This window comes from Colossoma macropomum, unplaced genomic scaffold (genome assembly GCF_904425465.1).
Source record: "Colossoma macropomum unplaced genomic scaffold, Colossoma_macropomum, whole genome shotgun sequence".
NCBI lineage: Eukaryota > Metazoa > Chordata > Actinopteri > Characiformes > Serrasalmidae > Colossoma > Colossoma macropomum.
The window spans coordinates 33,789,408-33,812,885 of record NW_023494799.1 but is presented as its reverse complement, the minus strand read 5'-3'; the positions used below and the strand labels follow the sequence as shown (position 1 = coordinate 33,812,885).

The window sequence follows — 23,478 nt, the reverse complement described above, 5'->3', positions numbered from 1 at the left end:
GGTCCACTCAGCACAACAGGGAGGCCAACAAGGTTAGATGGCAGAAGTGCATCAGGCACAGTAATTCAACATTAAATCACTGAAACAGGTGACTAGTAGAGGCTTTTTGTGTTCAAGTAAACAAACATACCATGTATATACTAAAACCAACTATCCAAGGTATTTCACAAACAGTAAAATGAGCACCGGGACATTCGGAAACTGGTGTGACGCTGCCATTTACTACAGCAATGCGGGTAGCACCAGGACATAACAACTCAAGCTTGTGAAAGATGTGGGCAGATAGATTGAGACATCCTTAAGGGAGTCGAGCACAACCAAAAGCCATCTCAAAGTGCTTGAAAGACATTTTCTCTGCCACAGGATCTTGCTGCTCCACTTTCCACCCACACAAAGTGTCACCAAGATACAGATCTGCCCGCTTCTGCAACGAGGAAGACTTCAAAAAGACAGAGGCACCCTGGTGGACCAAGAGCTCCCTCAGCCAGAGAAAGACGATCAAATCCAGCACCTGCAGAGCAGACGGTCTCGCCTCCTACACACTTTCCACAGGAGGAGCAGATGAGAGGAGCCTGGGACCAGCAAGCCCCCCTGACTACACCCCTCCAGTAGATTAAGTAGGTGGAGGGCTTTAGCGGCTTCAGTGGCCTGGGGCAGAGATTGTGTATAGCCTTGTTCTCTGTTCTTCCTGAAGCTCTCAAACTTACTAAGAGGGCTGTCATGCCCACATGGACATACAGGGCATACACATACTTTTTTTTAGGAGGTAGCAATGGTACTAACAGGCTAAAGATGTAGCACCACATTTTAGTGCCACAAGTGAGCACATCTGAAAAAAATTCAGTTTTTATCGCTTTCCTGCGCTTTTCAGCAAAGAGGTTTAGCAGCAGAATAATGAAAATGTCAGGAAAGTGTAGCTATTTCCCAGCTTCTATATGGAACATTACACAAGCGATGTCAGCTATCAAGCGGGGATTCAACACTCAAGAACTTCATTACAAGTTTGATACCAATTGAAAACATGAGATTCTGCTTAATACACAGAACACAGCAAAACAACAGAAAGCCCCTGCTAGCACCCAGACACCATCAGACAAATGCTAAAGGGGGGGCGGGAATCACACAAGTCCAAAGTATAACTAAAAATGAAGGAATGCGTATGAATTGGAATTGGCCCAGACAGGAATCAGCATAAATGTTTGCCCCAAACACAATGTATTTTTTATTATTAGTTTATTTATTTATTATTACTTTGGCCAATCTGTGTTGCAATTTTATGACAAATCATGAGAGCCAGGAAAGGGCACTCATGCTGTATCTGAATGCTACTGATGCACCGGTACCAAAATGTCACAACATAATTCAGGGCATGACTCATTGTGCTAAACAACCAGTTGTTTCTTACTTTTGATGAAGCGCTAGCCTATTTATTGTTACCTGATTATTTAAAATTTTAAATTTATGAAATGTCAGATTTACTGATTAAAGACCAAATAATATTAATATTATAAATAATATTGTGGCCATGGCTAACGGAAAGCACTGTAAACAAGCTAATGTCTTCTATGTGCTCATTTAACAGTGAGCTTAAGGCTAAAAAAGGCTAAAAACAATTGGCCATCAGTCCATTTTGGTGTAAAGAAATCAGAACTGGCCTCAAATACCTATGATTGGTGCATCTCTAGTTAGCAGTATTGATGGCACTAACACTAGAGCTAACCCAGACAATGGAGCCAACAACCAGACTAAATCTAACACTAGAGCATGAGATGGTGGTGAGGACTGTCATCTTCAACAAGAGGGAGGGCTTTTCTCCTCAGTACATGATGGGCCAATGCATTGGCTTGTCGAGGTAGTACTCTTTGTTTCTGACCCTAGCTAACATCGGCTATCACTGACGTAAAACACACGAGCCATATTTCGTGAGTTAAGGATCGCTGCAGCCCTGCGTGAAGTCCTTCGGGCACAAGACCCTGCAGTTCCTCGTTCAAACGTTAGATGGAAATACAGACCTTTTGACTTTGACTATGAAACTAAAGGCCTTCACACCGAAAAAAAATGCACGTCAAGTTTAGAAAATGAACACGATTATTAATGCCATCTTTAACACAAAGTCGAAAACCGACAATGCGACAGTGCGTACATTTTTTCAGCAGAGTCGTTCTATTTTCTGCATCTTATGGAGGCATAAAAATCAGGCTGACCTATCAGTGCTCCGTTGTCATGGTTTCAACCCAAACAAACATGCGTCAGGATGGCGACAGAACTCCTATTTAAAGCATATCCAAAAAGCTTTTAGGACAAACAAACGTGGAAATTGAAGACAATATAAATGGCGGACAAGAGCAGAAAGTCTGTGAATGACTGGGTATGTTTATAAATAGTCGAGTCACATTATTATGACCACCAGCTAATATCCAGAGTAACTGCCGTGTGCAGCATGGACAGCAGCTAGACGGGCTGGGAGTGACACAATAAGGTCCTGGTAGGTTGTCACAGGTATCTGGAGCCACGCTGACTGCAGTGCATGTCTGTTGAGAGTGCCTTCCACAGGGATGAGTGGGCCCAGAGAATGCTACGAAGACATTCCACAGAGCGTAACGCTGCCACCACCAGTTTGCGGACATGAAGTGGTCATAGTAAATGTGACTCGATTGTGTCTGTGTGTCATATATATATGTACCACGTAAAGGGCAGTGGGTATTTTCAAATTGTGTCAAAAACAGAAAAACGCCAAAAATGGAGATACGAGGTTTTCATCCAACAACAGCGATACACAGACACACACACACACACACACACACACACACACACACATATATAAAAAACTGTAGTTCGGCCACAAAACCACTGATCAGTCCATTCCTATTTTGTTTCTTTCACTGATTTAGCAAAGCTCAATGATAGTAATGCAAGGTGTAAGTGACTATGTGCACACGCATATTAATATTTGTCTTCATCCAAAAGACACATTTTTAATTGCAAATGTGCACACGAGTGTCACACTCTACAGCCCTGACACGCACATGCACATACATATACACACACATGCAAGAGTGGCTAAAAGAATTGCAGAGTGAATCAGAGAAAGCATCCCCATGGCAGGAGAGAAAGCAAACACTTAAGCGACCAGCGCACTCTGAATGCTGATGAGGCGGCCTCTTTATGTGCCGCTGCTTGAAGGATACCGGCAGGCACAGTGTGGGCGGTTTCCACCCGCCTGCCTATACCCACAGCCTGTGTGTGCTCTCATTTAAGGATTTGGTACTTTTTGTGTTCAGTGCATGATTCTGCAGCATAACTGGGGCTTTGATGATAAAAAAAGAAATTGAAGTGAAAAAGAGCACTGCAGAATCCAAACTTTACAACACCGGTGCCAAGAATCAATTAACGTTCTAATTAACTAGGAAGTGGCTTTAAGATAAAAACAGACTGCAGCAAGCAAGACTTTTGGATGTTTCTCAGTCTGATTAGAAACAAATGTGCTAAATCTTATATTTAAAGCAGCAGTTCCTCCAAAAAAAGTAAAAAAAAAATTATCATTTGAAAAAACACTGCATTTAGCCCAAAAGCATTTGATTAGCAAAGATATGTTTGAAATCCAAAATGTATTTCTTTGCAGCTACAAACACAGCTAATATAGCTAGGGGAAGCTAATGGAGTGTTCTGATGCAAGATATTTCACATGTACAGAACCGCTAAGGCTGATACATAAACATTTATAAGATGTAGAAAAGACTAGCATTCCTACTTAGTGCTCATGCAGCTCATATGAAAGGGCAGCCTCTGACAATTGAGGCTTTGCTACTTGATTTGGCCCAGAAGTCTATCAGTTTTACCCACTGTGGCTAAGAGCTCATCTGGTTATTTCTGAATATTAAAAAAGATGATTTAAAAGGTGCTCATGTGTGCAACCAAAATGTGGTACTACATTAGTACCAGAGCTACCGCCAAAAAGTACATTTATATCCCTGCATGTCCACATGTACATGACGTGTACATGACTGCCCGGTCAGTAAATAGAGAGCTTCAGGAGAGATCGAAAAACAGGCTCTACACAATCCCTTCCCCAGGCCTATGAGGCCGCTAAACTCCTCTACCTCTGTGATGCACTACTGAGAGGTAGTTGGCGAGGGGTTGGGACTAACTGGATTAGCTTTACAGAAAAATATGACGTTTATTTCTTTAGGGTTACAAACACACAAAAAGAACAATATGCAGACATCAGGCTTGGCAGATCATGCACAACATGCCATCGTCTGACAGTGCTCCACCGATATCGTCAACTGAAGATACTATCAGGGGGAGGGCGCATTGGCAGGCAAGTGAGAGCTGCTTTTCAATAAGCATAAAAAAGTCAATAAAACCTAAAATCACACATCAGCACACTGTTTGAGCACATTTTCAGTATGCATAGAAAAAGAGCCTGACTGAGAGGCTGTTCTTAATGCTAACTGCTGCATATTTTTTCGGCAACCCTTTTCTAAAGAGAGACAGCATTGCTGATACGGTATTACTGCTATAGGACAGGGACTACTATATATATTCCACCATAAATCAGATTACTTTTGAGCATCTTCAAGTCACAGACAATTGCTGCTACTTAAATCATCCAACTTAATAGGCAATCACGACAGAAGGAATCACGATGCTATTAATCAGCTCAAGCCTGGCAGATGTGTTAGCATTGTAGCCAGCATCACCTAAACATTCTGCTCTTCCAGAGCATGATAAACACATCAATTATCAGGTTGAAATATCAGTCAAATCTAAACATCTGTCCAATGTCAATCAATTTTTAAGCAATTTATCTGTCACCAAACATGTCCTGGCATGATCTGCTACGCTCGAGAGAAATTTGTGTACAGTAGAATTTTCACCTAACGTTGCATAGTAAATATTTCAGCCATGGTGGTCATCATCAGGCTCCAAAAATAAACTGATGTCCCGAGTTCTTACCGTCCTCAGTCTCCTGCCACACGATGCCCTCCAGGTTGACGCTGGTGCCTGGCTCACAGGGCCCCAGGCACTCGGGCTCCGTGGCCAAGGCCACGTCAGATGTGTTGACAGCCACGGAGCGCGTCCGCACCATGAGCTGCTCACACGGAGAGGCGATGTCAGTATTTCCCACTGAGGCGAGGAGGTGGAGTGGGGGAGGGGCTGGGGTGGAGACCGGAGACTCCATCTGCAGAAGGAAAGACACACAAGATCTCTGTTAGCAGGGATGGAAATCTTTGTGCTCACAAGTTAATCACATTATGCTTCTTTAAGGAATGATTAATCACAGATTACATCATGGATTTCACAGCAGTGAAATACAGACAAAAAAACAATACACAAAGCTTTGTGTGTATGTACAGTTACATACGTTACATTACTGTATGAACAAGTTTGGGTGCCCTTGGTCAAATGACGTTCTGTTCATTTTGTAATGATGAATGTAACATATAAAAAAATATATAAACATAACATATATAACATGTGGCCTTTGCAACAGTTATGGAACATTTTATATTTTAGTTTTTTCCAATATGGTAAACAAGCAAAAAGGATATAAAAAATGAAATGTGTATTAAAAGTCGGTTCTCTGTAGAGGATATTTTCACTTGTTTTCACTTTGAAAATTCACAAACCATGTAATTTGACCAGGGGTGTTCAAACGTTTGCATACCACTGAATATCTAATTTCAAGAACTGCCTTATTTTCAACAAAACAACAATGGATGAAGTGGATTTCTGTGCTTTACCCACATTTCCCCTCAGTGATTAATGTGTCTATCTTCAAATAAGTGCATACTTTATTCAGCATTAGGATCAAATACAACCATGTTTTCAAAAAAGCTGGGACACTGTGCAAAATGTAAATAAAAACAATGCATTTATGTGTGAATCATTCAAACCCTATATTTAAATGAAAAATAGTACAAAGACGACATATCAAATGTTAATACTGAGAAATTGTTTACTGTTTATTGAGAAATACATGCCCATTTTTCATTTGATGCCAGCAACACGTTTCAAAAAAAAGGTGGGATGGGGCAACAAAAGTCTGATAAAGTTGTGTAATGCCTAAAAACACCTGGCGGAATATCTCACAAATAATTAGGTTAATTGGCAACAGGTCAGAACCATGACTGAGTATAGAAAGAGCATTCCAGAGAGGCTGAGACTTTCAGAAGTAAAGATGAGGAGGAGTTCTCAGTGCAACAATTCAAGAATAACGTTTCTCAAGGTTAAACAGCAGAGAACTTGGGGATATCATCACCTACGATACATAATATCATTAAAAGATTCAGAGAACAGAGAAATCTCTGCATGCAAGGGACAAGGCTGAAAACAAATATCGGCTTGCCATGATCTTCAGGACCTAAATGAGGCACTGCACTGGAAATCACTGCAGAATCCATGCATTGGCTCAGGAACACTTCTGAAAACCACTATGTGAACATAGCGCATCAATGCATCCACAAATACAAGTTAAAACTTTGCCATACAAAGAAACCAAATACAAAAAGGATCCAGAAACGCTGCCACCTTCTCTGGGCCCGAGCTCATTTAAGATTCTGCACGTATTAAAACAGTGTGGCTCCAAAGTAAGAGTGTCCGGGTGCTAAACTGGCCTGCCTACAGTCCAGACCTGTCACCCAGTGGAAACATTTGGCGCATTACGTAATGAAAAATAAAAGAGAATTGTTGAGCAGCTGAAATCCTATTTCAAACAAGAATGGAAAGCATTTCTCATCCAAAATTTCAGCAGTTGGTCTCTTCAGTTTCCAAACACAAAATGTTGTTAAAAGAAGGGGTAATGCAACACAATGGAGAAAAAATAAAATCTCAGTATTAACAAAAAATAACATTTCCCAGGTTCAACATTTGATATGTTGTCTGCGTGTTATTTTCAATCAAATACAGTGTTTATTATTATTCTGTTCATATTTACATTTTGCACAGCTTCGCTGGAAGCAGGGTTGTAAAATCAATTTTAATATTTCAAAATTAAAGCAGATCAAGGCATCACAATGCATCAATGCAATTCTCATCTGATCCATCGGTCAGTGACAGAATCTAGCAAATGAAAAAAGCCACACAGGCTGAAGTGAACACTGAAGCACCTAGCTAAAAAGCTCATGCCCCAGATTCTAGCCCTGACCCGCCCCTTCACAGACTGTGGACCTCATTAGAATGAGGAGGTCCTTTGAGTTACTTAAGCTGCACTTCAGGAAAAGGCTGGAAGCATCTCAGGGTGTGAACTCCAAGTCGTTTACTTAAGAGTCAGGCTGTGGTGGGTATGAACACTGGAGCTGCGAGTAATTGATTCTACCTGTGCTATACAACCACAAGAGTTAACAGACAGGAAACGAGACGGGGGGAGTCTGGAAGGAAAAGTGATCTCAAACGAGAAGGTGCAACCACACAACACTTTGAACTCCACACAGCCCAGCAGCAACATAGAAACGTAAAGGCTTCAATGTAAAGAAACCTACTTAGGCAGATGACAAAAGGCAAGAAAAATCAGGTGACTTTCAGAGCTAGGGTGGAATACAGGCTCAGATAAAGAGGAAAAACATCAAGAGATGTTTTTCTTTCATGGAAAGAAAGGAGCCTTGATACATCCTCTGAGAAGTCCAACAGGATAATTATCACATTCAAGTGAGATCATAACAGGCTCAGACTTTCCATTACTTTTCTTTTAGCCCCCGTGTGAAACTTAACACTAGAGAGAAAATCTAATGTCATCTAAACCACTTTGTGATTTATGATCACACATGACTTGCCAAAGTGGCGGCTGGTGTGTGAACAGTCATCGTCCAGCTGTCAGCTTTTACAGAAAATAAGAGCCTCGCTCGTGCACGCCGGAGCCCTCTTTTATGAAGGAGATATTTCAATCTAGATTATTTTGAGCACTTGCACCCCTGCCCTATTAACATTTCTAATTGGAGAGACTTTTGGCCTAATTCTTTGATAGTGAATGAGATTTTTTAAAAAACTATTAACAAAAAAAAGCATTAGGAGAAAAAGAGGCAACAGAGACTTCCCCATTAACAGTGCGTACTTGGCAGTGGTGATCAGTCATACATGGCTGATCTAGTCACATGGCAGTTATCAGCCCCAACATCTACTCTACCACATGTGGTCATCAGCCATGTTAATTCATAGATAATCAGATTTGAATCTGTTAAAGAGCGCAGCGCTACTATCCAGTGAACAAGAGGACATCAAATGAAACAATGTCTATGAATGGTTCATTAATCCACAGCAGACAGTGAGCAATATTGCTCAATGCAAATATTAAATGACAAAAAACATAACAGCTCCATCCCACGCAATCAACTCAGTCAGCACCAGCTGGATACTCAAACCCATATTGTAACTGTAAATGCTCTGCTACCAAAAAACATTATAAATTAACATGACACTTCATGTGTATGGGTGCTTAAGTACTGTCTGACGTGCCAGTATCCAAATACGCTCTTTGGTAATTTATCTTTCACTGTGGGAAGATTTAGCTGATTTTATGTTTTCAGGAACGTAGAGAGTGTTCACTCTTTTTTCGAAAATATGTTGAGCATTTAATACTTTGTTGTGGGGGTCCCGAGTGGTGTCAAAGAGCTGGCCCCATCATCGGGAGACAGTGAGTTCGATCATTGGTGATGCTACAGCCATCCGTGGCTCAAAGTCCAAGAGAGTGCAACTGGCCTTGCATTCTCTGGGTGGGTAGGATGTCCCTCATACTCTCCCCCCATCAATCTATGCAACACTAACCAGTGTAGCCGCCTGTTAGCTGGTGTAATAGAATTGGCCACTATCATTCTCCTCCAAGTGCATTGAGCTGTACAGCGATGTTGAGTTAGTGGCAGTTCGGAAAGACGTGATGGCTGGTTTCATATGACTTGGAGGAAACACCACAATAAGCTCCCAAATTTGTTGAAGAACTGTGAACTGAAGTTAATGGAACAAAGTTCAGAACGTTTTTCCTTCTCCAGTAAAGTTTCCATTTTAGAAATATGTGGTTTTCTCCTGACAGCGGCAATACGGCAATAAAGTATGATGCTGATAACACAGCCCTGGTATCTTCCTTCAAAACGGTTTACAAAAGGTACTTCGTGTCACTTCTGTTCAGAATGGACATTCATTCAGAATGAGCTTGCTCAAACTACTCTATTCAGTCAGGCATGTTAGTTTTTTCAGCCAAACTGACACTTTATTTTAATTTTTACTCTGCATACAAATGAGTCACTGCCTGTCTGCAAGCGCTAACCAACAGTGAGGATCACTTGCAAGGATAAATTACAGATAGTCATCTCAACAATCTACCACACGCAGCACAGAATACGGTAAAATGTACAGGAACTGACTGAACACAGGCAGAATTGAGGCAATAAAACCCCCCAAAATCTGATTATGATCAATCTTTCTTCCAGGCTGTGGTTGCAGGGGATATCTAGACTTCAGAGACCTGCTGCACAGCCTTCTTTGAATGGGCTTATGACTAGTCAGTAAAACACGCTTTTAGCACTGATGGGGTGAGCAAAAGTCCAAACAGGCCTGGATAACACAGTGGAGGATGAAATACAACCCGGCCTTCCGCAGGGTGGGTGGGGGGTGGGGGGGTGGAAACGCTCAAAGCTGAGGATCGCAGATGGCAGCTGGAGTTACCCGCATACACTTAACAGTTCAAAGCCCAACTCCATTTCACTCACTGAGTTAAATGAGTCGACCAAAAACGTGACGAGGAGCTCCAGATGAGACGACAATGCTCAAGAGGGCTGTAACGGCTACTTAGACATTAAATAACATCAGGTACAATACGTTTACTTTAAACAATTACACTTATTTGCCATATACTTTGCCATTCTTTACATTCAATTTAAGAGCTATCTGAATGGGATTAGTTTTCATGGTGAGGTGGGGTAGTTAAGTTTACCTCAGGGCATCTTAATGTTTGAGTGATTCGCATGGGACAATAAATCTCTGTATATATGACAGAGATGGCGGTGGCTACTTGATTTATGCGCCGCCTTTACTCCAGAAAAGAGTGGAAAAGACGTTAAAACATTAAATTAGCCATTATTTTGTTTACCCTAACTATTTACCTTGCTGTCATAAGAATGCAGCGTCATTAGTGTCACCGTTAGGTTGGGAATTCACAGCAAACAGTCAACTTCACCGCATAATTTCAAACTTTTTTTGTAATTCTTACACATTGAGTTCGAATTGTTCTAATTTTCTTGTTCCTAAATGGTGCAGCAGTTACATTCTGGCACCTCAGGCATTAATAATAAGAACTGCCACACTATTTAAGGTGGAACAGGAAAGTTCAAACAAGAAGCTCAATTCAGCTTCATGAGAGAACACAAGTAAGCGCTTCTTCGAGTGTCTCCATAACTTAAGAAACTCCATTTTCACAGGACATGGTAGTGTTTTACCAACACATCGATTAGCACAGGATCAATATAACCTGAGGTTATTTTTTCAGCTTGTTTTACAGAAGGTAAAAGGTGCCGGAAAAATGGCGCATTTGGACGAGATTACAATCACTGAGAACACCAGTAATAATTACATCACCCACCTCTTCATGTACAACTAATCCTGTCTAAATAGGCCTTTAGACTACCACATAACCATAAAGTATATGCCAGACATAACATAGGGACCACAAATCCATCCACCTCAATGAGAACCATACTTAAGTATTTACTTATTTAATAATTTACAACTTAATAACAGCTCTATATAATTCTCGGCAGTCTTTTGCAAAAAAAAAACAACAAAAAACAAAAAAAAAAACAACAAAAAAAACAACACACAGACAATGGACTTGGCTGATCTGTGCTGATATATGTCATGACGTGAATAATGTGAGGCACCTATACCAAAATGTTGCACTATAATTATGCATGACTCCTTACGCTAAACAGTCCTTGGGCTAGACTCCCAACACTACAACCTACCATTGCAAAGTGCTTGTTGAACAAGGACACTTCAAAACAAACACCAGCTGCCCAGATTATTCCACTACTGTGTGCACACAGCACAATCAACATTACAACAATGTTCTTCTGGAAGTTGCTTTCAGCCACATATGTCTACCAGAGAGGACCAAAACCCCAAATAGCACTACTTTAAAAACCATCTTTATTGACTTTCCTTTGTTCTTGCTATAAATGTCATTGGTTAAAAACTGGCAAAATATAATAAAATAAAAATAAGGACTGATACTCACAAAATAAACACCACAAACCACCATAATATTTCAACAACTGCTATGAACATGCTCTGAATTCACACTTAGCCTGGGTGAAAATGTGCTATGGGATAGTATAACAGGTCAGGGTATGACGCAGCTGGTAGAGAATAATAATAACTAATAAGTAGAGACTGGTACTGATTCCTGATACAACATTCTGCACATTATTCAAATGTGAGAGGAGTGAAAGACCACGGGGGATGCTGTTTCTCCCCACATTTACCCTGAACTGCCATTATTCTCATTAAAAAGCACAAATCAGCTGCATGAATAAACCAGCAACATGACCTTGACAGCACTTAATTTCTTTCATAATCATACATAGCGAGAGAAATAGAAGGGAAACTGTGCATTGACTTATTAACGGCTCAGAAATTGCTGAACAAAAACACAAAGAGAAAAGCTTAACGGGCCTAACGCGAAAAATCAAATGACTCCAACATCTTGTCGAGATGTTTTCTATCGATATAACTCAGAGGACTGGACGCAGTGCACCAGTTTACGAGGAGCCTGAAACACAGAGCAGCAAGATCCTCTTGATAAAGAGAGACATTTCCCCAAAGAGAGAAAACTCTTTCAGACGGAGATGAATTCCCTTTCTTCTGGGGCCCTTAGCAACAGCTTCTGGTTGTTCACCTGTTGCTAAGAGGACAGATATTCAACATTTCCCACTAGACATCTTTAGAGGAAATAATGTGGAGAGAATAAAACAATTGCCTCTCACAGCGGCAAACAAAACAGCATCAATCAATCTGGGAATAATAGATGCGCCTCCGGCGGCGATCCACAGACACAATCAATGCTGCCTAAGAAGCAGAGAATATGCAAATCAAGTTGAGAAGGTATGATCACTTGAGGTAGTACAGGAAAACTGGAAACCAGTGCTGGGCAGTATCAATAATATTTCATTTTAGGAAGATTTTATGAATACATCATGGCAACATGGTAGATGGCGTTAATAAAGTTAATAAACCCAGGTTTCCTGCTTTTGTTAAAACTAAAACTACACCAAAATAAACTTTATACAGCATCATAAAAATGAACCAAACAAAAAACTAGACTTCCAGAAAAGAAAACTTGATTTTTTTGCATTCAACTGTTTGCACACTGCATTTATTTCCGTGTTTTGTTACTAACCAAATCAATATCGTTGTGTGACACATACAGATCACGTGACACCGCTTTTTCTTTTCCAAATGTTCGCCTTGGGCCAGTATCACAAACTGCTTATTTAGGCCACTGTGTGGAAAATAACCATAGTAATAAGCAAACTGTTTTTTTTTTTCCCCCCACAGTTTATTTTACACACCAACACTTTTCATCGGGTAATTTTGAGACGGTTCCTAACTCTGAAACGAATGCAGGTAGAAATACAAACACACTGGTCAATTTGCTGTTGCTTTGGCTAACTGTTTGCAATTTTATGATGTGAGTAAGGCAGGTTGGTGCACTCGTTCTGCATTTGAATGCTGCTGCTACATATGTACCAAACGTTGTAGCATAATTATGCATGACTCATTGTGCAAATTAGCCAGTTGGCTCTTACTCTCAATGCAGCACTTTGTTTTTTAAATAGATCACTGATTTAAAATTGAAAAAAGGCAGCTTTGCAAAAAGCAAATAAAGTTGTATATGTTGCAAGTTTGGCTAATAAAAAGTGTTGTTTTCATGTGATCATTTACCCCACATGGTGTGAAAAAAGGGCTACTAAAAACTGACCACTGGACAATTTGGCTGTAAGGAAAGCCGTAAAAATTTTCCCATTCCCCCTTAAATGGTGCAGTTTCATTCTGCTTAAGATGAGCATTTAAGGTAGAATGGGAAAATCTGAACAAGAAACAACTTCAGCCTTGTAAAAAGTCAAACATTAAGAGACATTTTACAAGAAACTATTCCACTTTTGTGGAAAAAGTTTCCTACTGGAGATGCGAGAAATGCAGCTATAGCTGAGCTAAAGCTTAAAGCAGAGCAAAATAAGTCTGGATTTTTGCATTTTTTTAGCCTGTACTAGGACATTAGCACATACTGAGACATATTTACAGTCAAGAGGGTAAAATGGACATAAAATGTTGTGGCTCCCAAGGTGGATTTTTATTCTAAGGACAAAATAACTCTTCTTAACATCTTCTTAACCCCCGCTGTAGATATTCTAAGAGAGAACGGAACGGCAAATGTCACACAGACTTTAAAGTCTGAGATTTTGTAGCCACTTAGCACAGCCTACCGAGGCCTTCGCCAAAGCCGTTTGAAACTGCCCATTCGCCTGATGCATTAGCGCAGAGAAATGATTTCACATGCTTTTCCTGAGACCTGAAGCTTTTACGTTTGATGTTTGAACCGTAACTGAGGTACAACTAGATGACTTTTTTAAGGCATGATCTCTACCTGCTGCAACGGACACGTTCAACTAGTGCAGTTCAACAGCTGTGTTTCTACAATAACCTCATAACAAAGCCATCTATGCTAGGTAGAATACACGTGGTATGGATGTTGGATATCACAGGAACCAATATGTTTGTTCACCTGTGGGAATGCTAGTGTCTTGCTATGGTTTGCTTAAAATAAATCAACCAACTTCTTTCTTTCTTTGTTTGAAATGGTGGGTTTTTACTATCACTGGGGGCTGTTGCTGTGGTAATGCTGCTGAAGGTCCCTGAACACAGACCAATCCACAGGCTGATACCGACGTAATATTTTTTCAACTAAAATTAGACTCATTAAGCATGCTCAAACTACTGAAACGCTACTAACAGACAAGAAGAAATTCACAGCTAACATCATCACACCACTTAATGGCTGATCTGTTACAGGAATCAGATTCTGACACTGATACAGCCTGATATTAATACCTGGTATCAGATTGGTGCCACCTCTAGGCACACATGTACCGGTACAGACAACTCATAGCCCAGCAATACTGGACACTTAAATACAGATTTTCATTTTCAGATGTGTTGACATTAACCAGCCTCAAACGTTAGCCTATGGTGGGAACTTGGATAAGCATTTTGTTGGAAAGCAGATAAAACCTAAGGGCTGTAATTTGTTTGAAAAGCTCCAAAGAAGCAGACAGAGGAACCTAAGCCACAGGCTAGGAGAAGTCGGCTAAACGTCTGCATGGAAAGCTATTGGGTCATGCCTTAAAGGAGTAATTCATCAGCTCCACTTCACGGGTCTTTCACTAGCAAGGATAACCGACTTGCGCTGATCAAATTACTTATTTCAAGTCCTTCAAACACGTCCTCTGTTCTTAAGCACGTGTTCTCTTGTTTTTTCTTCTCTAGCTGCTAAGCACAGACATTCAATCAGACATGATGCTTGAGTAAATTCTACTGCTGTATCTCACCCTCCTCTCTCCCTCCCTCCCCTTCACATACACAAGTAGCAGTGCCAAATCAAAACTGATAATCTTTAGCACTCCAGACACTCTCAGACCTAGAAAGCAGTCTAAGCACTGAAGAACAGGCCTTAAGGCAGCAATATGTGGCCTTGGAACTCCTGCAGGATCCACATCTGAACCCAAACACTTCAACTGTTCGTAGGGATTTTCAGCATGAGCAGTTTTAGAAGGAAAAGCAGAGGTGAGGTTGTCTTGTGTGCTACACCGGCACAGACGGATTTGACCCAATAGCAAAGTCATGAGGAAAAAACCCAAGTAACAGTCTGAGGTTTCATCAATATAAAGCTCTACTGCTCTCCGGCTTGAAAATTATGCTTGAGGTTGAGCATAAAAGACAATCAATATGCGTTTGGGTAAAATTCATTTTCTCAATGTGGAATTTTAACATCATAACACTTGCAGGGTTGCAATGGGTTACTTAGGAAGCATGTGTTCCTGCACAAATCAATCAGAGGCGTAAGCAAAATCATTCAGGGTGGTTTGATGTGAAACAGTCCATTTAGAAATTTACCCACTCAGATTTCTTTACAGTGATAATGACAGGAAACAGGGGTCACCATGTCCACCACGTGAATAAAGCCATTTTATTTACTATCAAAGTGAACAGTGAACCTACATATGTCTGAGTTTTAATGTGTAATGCTGAGAACGGTAAAATATTAGTAAACCTAAAAAATGTGTTTTATTTGAGGACTATTTTTGCCCATAACACTCCGCATGTATCGTAAAACAATGTCTAGGGCATCCTGTAATGTATTTGCGACTATTTCATGTTAAAGCATTCTGTAAGGCAGCTTTCAGAGGCATTCAACTCCTGGGACGTCTGGTTCCCATCCCCACCATGGTGAACAAGTCAGACTCAGTGAGTTTCTCTAGAACAGCACATTTCAAAGCGAACCACTCTTAAAGACTTTGTTTACATCTTGACAATTATGTAGAAATTTTGAATATCGAAATTTCCTTTAACAGCAATGTCACTAAAGATGAAATGCTTACATTAATTATTACAATTTGCGAATATTGGAAATATCCTCACCCATTTCCTCCCCCGAACTGATCAGATTCCCTTAATACTCAGTACAGGCCAACAATGCTTCAACCTGATATTTGTATTTTTTTTATAGATAATACAATCAAAGTGCACAGCTAGAAAACCAAATCAAATTTAGTAACATATGCTAGGCTGCCAATTAGTGCTAAAGTGGTTAAAATGATTTTTAGTATGTGTATGTCACACTCTGAACTATTTTGCTTTTTTGGCCATCATTTCAGTTTTGATATAGTGATATAGACTTGAAACTGACATCTTTGGAGTATTTTTGGACTCTTTATGCAAAATAACTACCATATTACAATTATGCTTCAATTCCAATTTGCTCTAATGAGCAAAGCATCCCTCAGCTTTGAACACGTTGTTGCTCTTGACTCCATTTATAACCAAAAACTGCACACAATGTTTTCTTTTTTTACCCCTGTTGTGGCTCGCAACTGAAAAATGTCACAGGAGTTTATTTACTACATGCTTCTACAGGCGTATTAGACGTTTTTTGTTTTTCTACTAGTTACATTTAGACCACTTCATTAACTTCTGACTCAGGCATGCTGAAAGTGGTGGATAATGTCCATGTCAAGTTTCTTTGTGACAATAGTATAAATGGAGCACGGTATATTATAGCCAATACTTGAATCGTTAAAATATGTCTAGACATTGCAATACAACATTTAGCATTTTGCTATATTCCCAGCCAAAACACAGGTGTTTTGGTCCCCCAAAAAGCCATAAAACCAGCTAACCAGCTCTAGGTACCTCTGCTACAGTTGATAGATAATGAGTTGTGCACGTTTTAAACAAACTTGTAATCTGGAAAGACACCAGCGAAATAAAATCACTGTCATGTGCTGCTGGCTGCCTATGACAGACAACAAGCCAACATTTATCGTGTAGCTAATAATCAAGCCCATGCACGGTGGTAATAACAGGGCAAATCTCAAACTCAGCAGCAGACACGGTTAATCAGTCTGCTAAGATGTGTGGATCTTGGGTGATGGACTATCTTAATTTATACATATATTCAAACAAGGGGGAAAAAACCCTCCCACCTCTCAGAACAAAAGCTCGGTATGGTTCATGACTCAATGCATGACTTACGGTTCATGTCACAACGCGCTGACCTCTTTCAACCTGTAAAAGCACCACTTTACAAAATCTGCAATGAACACTCGGTCGGTCAGAACTGGAAATACCTGGAACTGTTTGTCATGTGTACTCAGCCACTTAGCTGACGCTGACAATGACGTGGTCATTCCATTTAGCAATTCTGGTTTCAAAGACAGACAGTAGATAGTAATGGAACAGCTCGAATGGATACAACATGTACATTTTAGGTGGGAAAACTGCAAGAATATACTGACAGTAAAGCTTGGTTATAGAAACAGAGAGATGACTGTTGCATTCGCACCACATTTCAGAATGGCACTCTGAGCACAGCCCAAAACAAAGAATATAATTAATTAGGGATGCACTGATATCATTTTTTTTCCACCATCATACCTACCAATACTGAGGCAGAAACTAGAACTGAGAGAAGTGGCAAAAATGTAACGTCACAATACTTCAAAAAGTTTTCTCGATACATGATACAACATGACTTTTCATTTTTCGGACATCTGATAAGTTGAAACAGACAAAGTCGTGCCACGTTTAAAAAAAATACTATCAAAAACTATGAATCTGATGATTTGTATTCAACACTTTACATACAGTGTTACATTAAATCCAATTTACCAGGTCTAACTACGCTCTCTTTTAAGTCAAACCAGCAGATGGGAAGTGTTGATGTACTGACGATATCGACAATATGCTCAGAAAAGCTGAGATATTTTCTGATTTATCATGATAAAAAGATAAATATTGTCATATTGCCCAGCTAACAAAAACATTTCTGAAATTGGCACTAATTGAGAATTGTGAGTACCATTTATTTGTGTATGGTTACAAATGCAGGACCACCCTGCTCTTACAACTACAACAAATACTACCGTATACAACAGTTTAGGCACCTCTGGGCACATCACACGTTTGGCTGATTTACCAAGTGATAATAAGTTAACATCCCCTACAGAGAACCCACTTCTGCAAATTTAATGCTGCACAATTAATGTTTACTTGCTGGATTTAACATACTGGGTAAAACACAAACAAACAAACAATGTGGTCTGTGCAAAAGTTATGACACATTTTATATGTCTTCCAATATGTTAAACTCAATAAATAAACAGTAATGTTGCACTAAAATGTGCAAAATGCTATATTTAAGTCTCTTCCCTGTAGAGGATGCGTTAACTTATTTTCACCTAGAAAATCACTGTCATTTGACTAGGAGTTTTCAAACGACTGCATAAGTCAAAACAATGTTGTCACATAAAATATTGGTTTAAAATCTATACGTCTGTACACCTCACTCACCCAGCATCTAAGCCGCTTATCCTCCAGCCCAGACAAATTTAAACATCTGTCTGATGGCGAAACGATTTCAATATCATTGCGCAACCCTACAATCAATGCATCATCCGACTCCCAAAACACTAAAAACTTTAAGCAATAATCCAGAAGAACCCATACGCTACTAAAATAAGACTAAAATGATGGCGCATGATATGATTTATCAATTTATATTCATATTTCTTGTTCCTGAATGTATTTTCCTTGGGTGGGGGGGGTAATATTTGCAGTATACTTGGCAAGCATGGATATTTGGCAGTTTAAAACATCTCAGTTATCTCATCTTCAGTTTTTCCCCCTCTCTTTGGGAATGCTAAATAGCCCATTATCATGTCAACTTTCCCAGTACAGAGGCATCAATCATCAGAAGAAAACATGCACGCTCTTCTGTTCTGTACCTAAAGGAAAAATCTTGGCAGTGCTGGGCTGCACAGCTTGGAACAGATAAGCTAAATTCCAATTTGCTAACACAAACAGTCATGGTGGAGCGGTTGACTGCCATGTTCCTTCCACTCTGATCTTTTGGCCGGCTAGTGGGCTGGCTTCCACCCAGCAGGTGCTTGGAGCGCCATTCTCTGACTCGATCCCTGTCTGACCCCTCCCCCATCCGGCCTCCCTCTCTCTCCCTCTCTCTCTCTCTCTCCCCTCAGTGCAGCTGGCTGGCTCGCCCTGTATTGTTTACTGCCTTGGGGGAGGCGGATGGAGGCCCCTGAGCTGCCCTCTTTCCTTCAGCAAAAAGGGGCGACCTGCATTCCTCACGGCTTCTGTCTGAGAATGAAAATTAAAGCCTTAAAAGGGGAGGGGGATGCCATAAATTTTTCACTTGCACATGGAAGACTAACTGCAAGCACTGCTACTCATTCTCCAAAAACTAGATAGACAGACACCCTGGCTGCTTTCAGGCTTGCTGGAATGGCAGAGAGAGGACAGCGCATGTTTTAATGATGAGAGATGTTGTCAGTTGGAAGGGGGTGCTTTTGTGTGAACACAGGCCAAAACCAAATTTTGTTCCTTTTCTTGTCTTTGACACGAGGAAAAGCCAGCCAATTTTACACTGCTTTGACTGTTCTGTCAGGCCACGTCTTTGCCTTTTCTTATATGCAAACGAGGAGCGGGGTGGAGAGGGGGGCTTAGTAAGACAAAGAAATGATCCAGATGTCAAGTCGAGCATTGACGAGATGCAGCACACGCAGCAGAGACAGCAGAGGGAGAGAGGGGGAGAGAGAGAGAGAGAGAGAGAGAGGGAGAGATGTGGGGAAGGGCCAAATCTAACTCCCCCCACCTCCTCCACACCCCCCCCCATCTCCCAGTGTGACCGCTAGTCATTCACCAACAACAGTATCTATTACAATAATAATCCACATTCTTGTCAAGGTCACCCTCTCAAGAAGAAGAGGTTGGGCTGCAGAGGAAATCCAGATAAGCAGCTAAAGAAAGCACAGAGGATTTCTCCCTCTTTAGCCCCACTGCTTACTCATGCACCTTATCTTGCACCAAATGGATCCACACGTCCAAATCAGTAAGCTTCCAGAATCAACAGATTGTAACACTACGGCATCCTCTTAAACCGCAACCCTGCCTCTAAAAACCCTGCTAAACCAATCCACTTCAGGCACTCTGAAACAAGCAGGCAAAATAGACCCATTCATCAAAACAATGTGATCATTAGGCCTACTTTCAAATGTACTGCCTGTTGATCGCTTGATAGTGGAATTCAGAAAGGAACAATGGTGTTAATTACATATTCATGACAACAGGAAGTCCTTACTTCTCAGTGAGAAAGACCTAACTCAGGAATAAAAACGCCACTGGCTGTAAAAACACACACATATATATATAAACATATATATAAAACAATTTTTTTAGAATGCAAATATTACCGTGTTCTTCTACAACAGATGAGCTTTTGTAAGCCCGCCTTTCAAGGCAGGTTGTTATTCAGCCAGTGAGATTTCCCTAGAGACCTCAGCCTCCAAACTATTTATAGAAGTCATGCATTCGTCGCTTCCTCTAAACAGAGGCAAGCCTCCATGTGGGTGGTACTACCTCCAACAGACACAACATATGTGGGCTGCAGTAAGGAAACGTCTTTGTCAAGTTTCTTCAGAGAATTTCAGCGTACACGATGAACCTCAGCCTCGGGGTTAAACTGAGCCACTTCTGAAATTACCAGTGACATCACTTCTCACCGAGATACCACTTACATTCATTATGTTATTTGAGGCGATTTGCTTAGAGACATGCCAAACCGAGTTCGAGTGGTTCAACCCTCAGAAGCTGATCTGTCTTGCTCAGAGTGGGTGTGAAGTTTTAGAAAAGCTTCTCGTCACCCACTACACGGGAAGAGTAACCTTACTGCCCAACACGTTCCCTCCATGGTTTCTCAGTAACAGAGACATTATAAATATGGGCTCAGTTCACCATGTCAGCTTCCATAAAGTGTTTTCCATGATTCATGAGATGGAACCAAGGCTGCAGTCAACAGAACATTTAACCCACAGCTAGCAATCCATTAGCGTCTACACTTTGAACTGTCGCTCACTGCATGAACTTAAACTGTATTATTTGGCCCAATCCCATTTCTTATTTTTACCCCTACCTCTTGTTTTCGGTGTCACTTTGCCCCTTGGAACTGAGTTACCAGAGGTAGTGGTTGAAACCTTCCCTACGAAATGGGAGCCTCAAATAAAAAGAGCATTACTTTATTAACAGGCTACTAGCGCTGCTCTGTAGGCGACCCTGCCAGTGTGCAGTGATAGCAGAGGAGGGCTTTAGTTACATTTAGGGACTCATGCCTTCAAAGAGGGGGGTGTTTATTATCACCCACCCCTAATTCTTCAGTGATATGAAGCTGAGGTCAGCTATTCACCAGCTTCTTGCTCGTTCCACCTTAAATGGTGCAGCAGTTCTGAAGCCTTCTGGGCAGAATGAAACTGCTGCACCACTTAAGGTGGAACTAGAAATTTAGATAGCTGCTGAGACATCAGCATACTGCTAGTGATTTTTATGCGTGTTATGAAGAAAAGGAGCATAATGCACTGAAACAAAATTAAACTAATACAAAGGTTACTGTAATTTTTAACAATGAAAATACTCACATTTGCTGGTTTCTTTGGTCGCTTGCGCAGCAATCTTACCATCTTTTTTCTGTCATAACACTCCGTTTGGAGGGTCATGTAGCCCTAACACTTCGCCCTACCCCTCTATCTCAACAAAAAAAAAAAATCAGGACACCCTACCCCTAGACATGAACGTGCAAAATGGAGGGGTAAGGGCTAAGTGGTAGGGGCGAGAGGTGAAATGGGATTGGGCCTTTAATCCTCGACGACATTGGTGCCCAAACTTTGTCTCAAGTGCCCAAAGTGTAATGTTTATATTAAGCTGAAGGCAGAAAGGACAACAATATACAAATAAAGTAGGTAGGATTCAAAAATACATTAAAATTGTAATTTATAACTTTACATAACATTTCCATAAAGGGAAAAAAAAAATTAAGTTATATAGTACCGTGCAAAAGTCAAAATGTCCATTAAAGTTATTCATTTTTTCTGCGTCAAAATATACATTTCATTACAATATTCATTTTTTCAGTATTTAGTATGTCCAGCCTTTGCCTGTATTACAGCTTCCACTCTTTTTGCGAATCTTGCTTTAAATTTTTCCCAAAAAAAAAAAATAAATAAATAAAAATAAAAATTTCCACAGTTTCAAAGTTCAGCCATAGAAGTTGGTTGCATTTTATGCTTCTCACGATCCAAGTAATCCCAAACACATTCAATGTTGTTGACGTCTGGACTCTAGGGTGGTCAGTCCATTGTTCACACCAGCAGCTTCTTTATTTGATTGGCTTTTCTCAGTAACAGCTACACATCCTTTCAGATCCATAGCATTAAGTTGTTTTCTAGCAATGGAAGAATGGACACAGAGACCTGTGGATTTTTTCTTGAAGCAAGAGGAGTGAGATTGACTCCTACCGAAAGAAGATAAAGCTTTAGGTGCTCTGATGTTTTGGTGGTCCACCTTTGAATTATTTTACATGTAATATCCTTAGAAACATCTCCTGAAAAACGATCTCCTTAAGTGTTGTTAAACTAGCAATTAAATATATGAAAGGTGCACAGTACTGTACAACTTATAAAAACGTCAAAAAACAACAACAAACACACGTGTCTGATCCACTCGTACCAGCACAACACACACTAACACCACCACCACCACGTCAGTGTTACTGCAGTGCTGAGAATGATCCACCACCCAAATAGTACCTACTCTGTGAGGGTACACAGGGTGAAAGGAGGCTAACAAAGTATGCAGAGAAACAGATGGACTACAGTCTGTAACTGTAGAACTACAAAGTGCACCTATATAGTAAGTGAAGCTGATAATATGGACAATGAGCATGGAAACAAGGAGGTGGTCATAAAGTTATGCCTGATAGGTGTGTGTGTGTGTGTGTGTGTGTGTATATGGCCCTATGACTCTACTACTGTAGCTTGCTTATACAGCTACTGGCTGATCGTTATCTTTAAAAGTCACACATCTATATATTGCTGACTGTCATGAATACGGCTCAAAACCAGCCTAACCAGTGCTTTCTCAAATTTCACTTAATTTAAGAGTAGCTTTAGTGACTCATGTGACAAACTCAGCTGTCCAGCTTTGGAGTAAAGTCCACATCTGTTAGCTATGCAGCCAGACTGATTCTCACCCAGCTAATTCACTGGGCCACCCAGTAGAAGGGAAAACAGGACATGTCTGAGAGCACTCGGCTCTGCTCTCACCGGCTCAGCCGTGACCTTTCAGAAGTTAACAAAATTGCTTTGTTGAGTGTTTACATTTGTTTTTAACCGTTAGCCTTCAAATTATAACCACCACACCATCCACAACAACCTCCACAGGTAATCATGAGCCTTAACATCACTCCTTAAGGGGCACCATGCTCACTTATTAATTTCTCTCAGCAGCATAATCTCCTTTTGAAAGGCTTTGTAGAATGAATTAGGGAGGCCCCACATTCAGCGTGTGGAGAAGAGGGGGCGGCAACTAGCACAACGGCCTGCCTGATGCGGATTACCATAGGAAATAAAATCCTTTCATCTAACCCTGTACCGTTTTATTCAGAAACCAAGCCTACACACAGCAGAGCACTCGTTTTGGGGCACTATGAATCATGCTTCACTTTTGTTTTGTGGCAGGTTGCACAAGTTGTACCTACATGATAATGGTTACACTTTCACATCTGATGCTGCTTTTTATGACAGATTTAGCATTTCATCAACACTTTCTATGTTGGAGGAGGGTCTACAAATGGAACTAGATTTTTGCTCA

General features: G+C 40.6%; 1 protein-coding gene across 2 annotated transcripts in view; it reads right to left on the bottom strand.

The window, feature by feature from the left end:
• znf609b (zinc finger protein 609b) overlaps positions 1–23,478 on the bottom strand; it is a 59,516-nt gene that overhangs the window by 18,609 nt on the left and 17,429 nt on the right. For both annotated transcript variants that reach the window (XM_036586029.1, XM_036586028.1), the window contains exon 3: positions 4,960–5,185. In XM_036586029.1, coding sequence (XP_036441922.1) covers positions 4,960–5,185 — 226 coding nt within the window. The remainder of the gene's footprint in view (positions 1–4,959; positions 5,186–23,478) is intronic.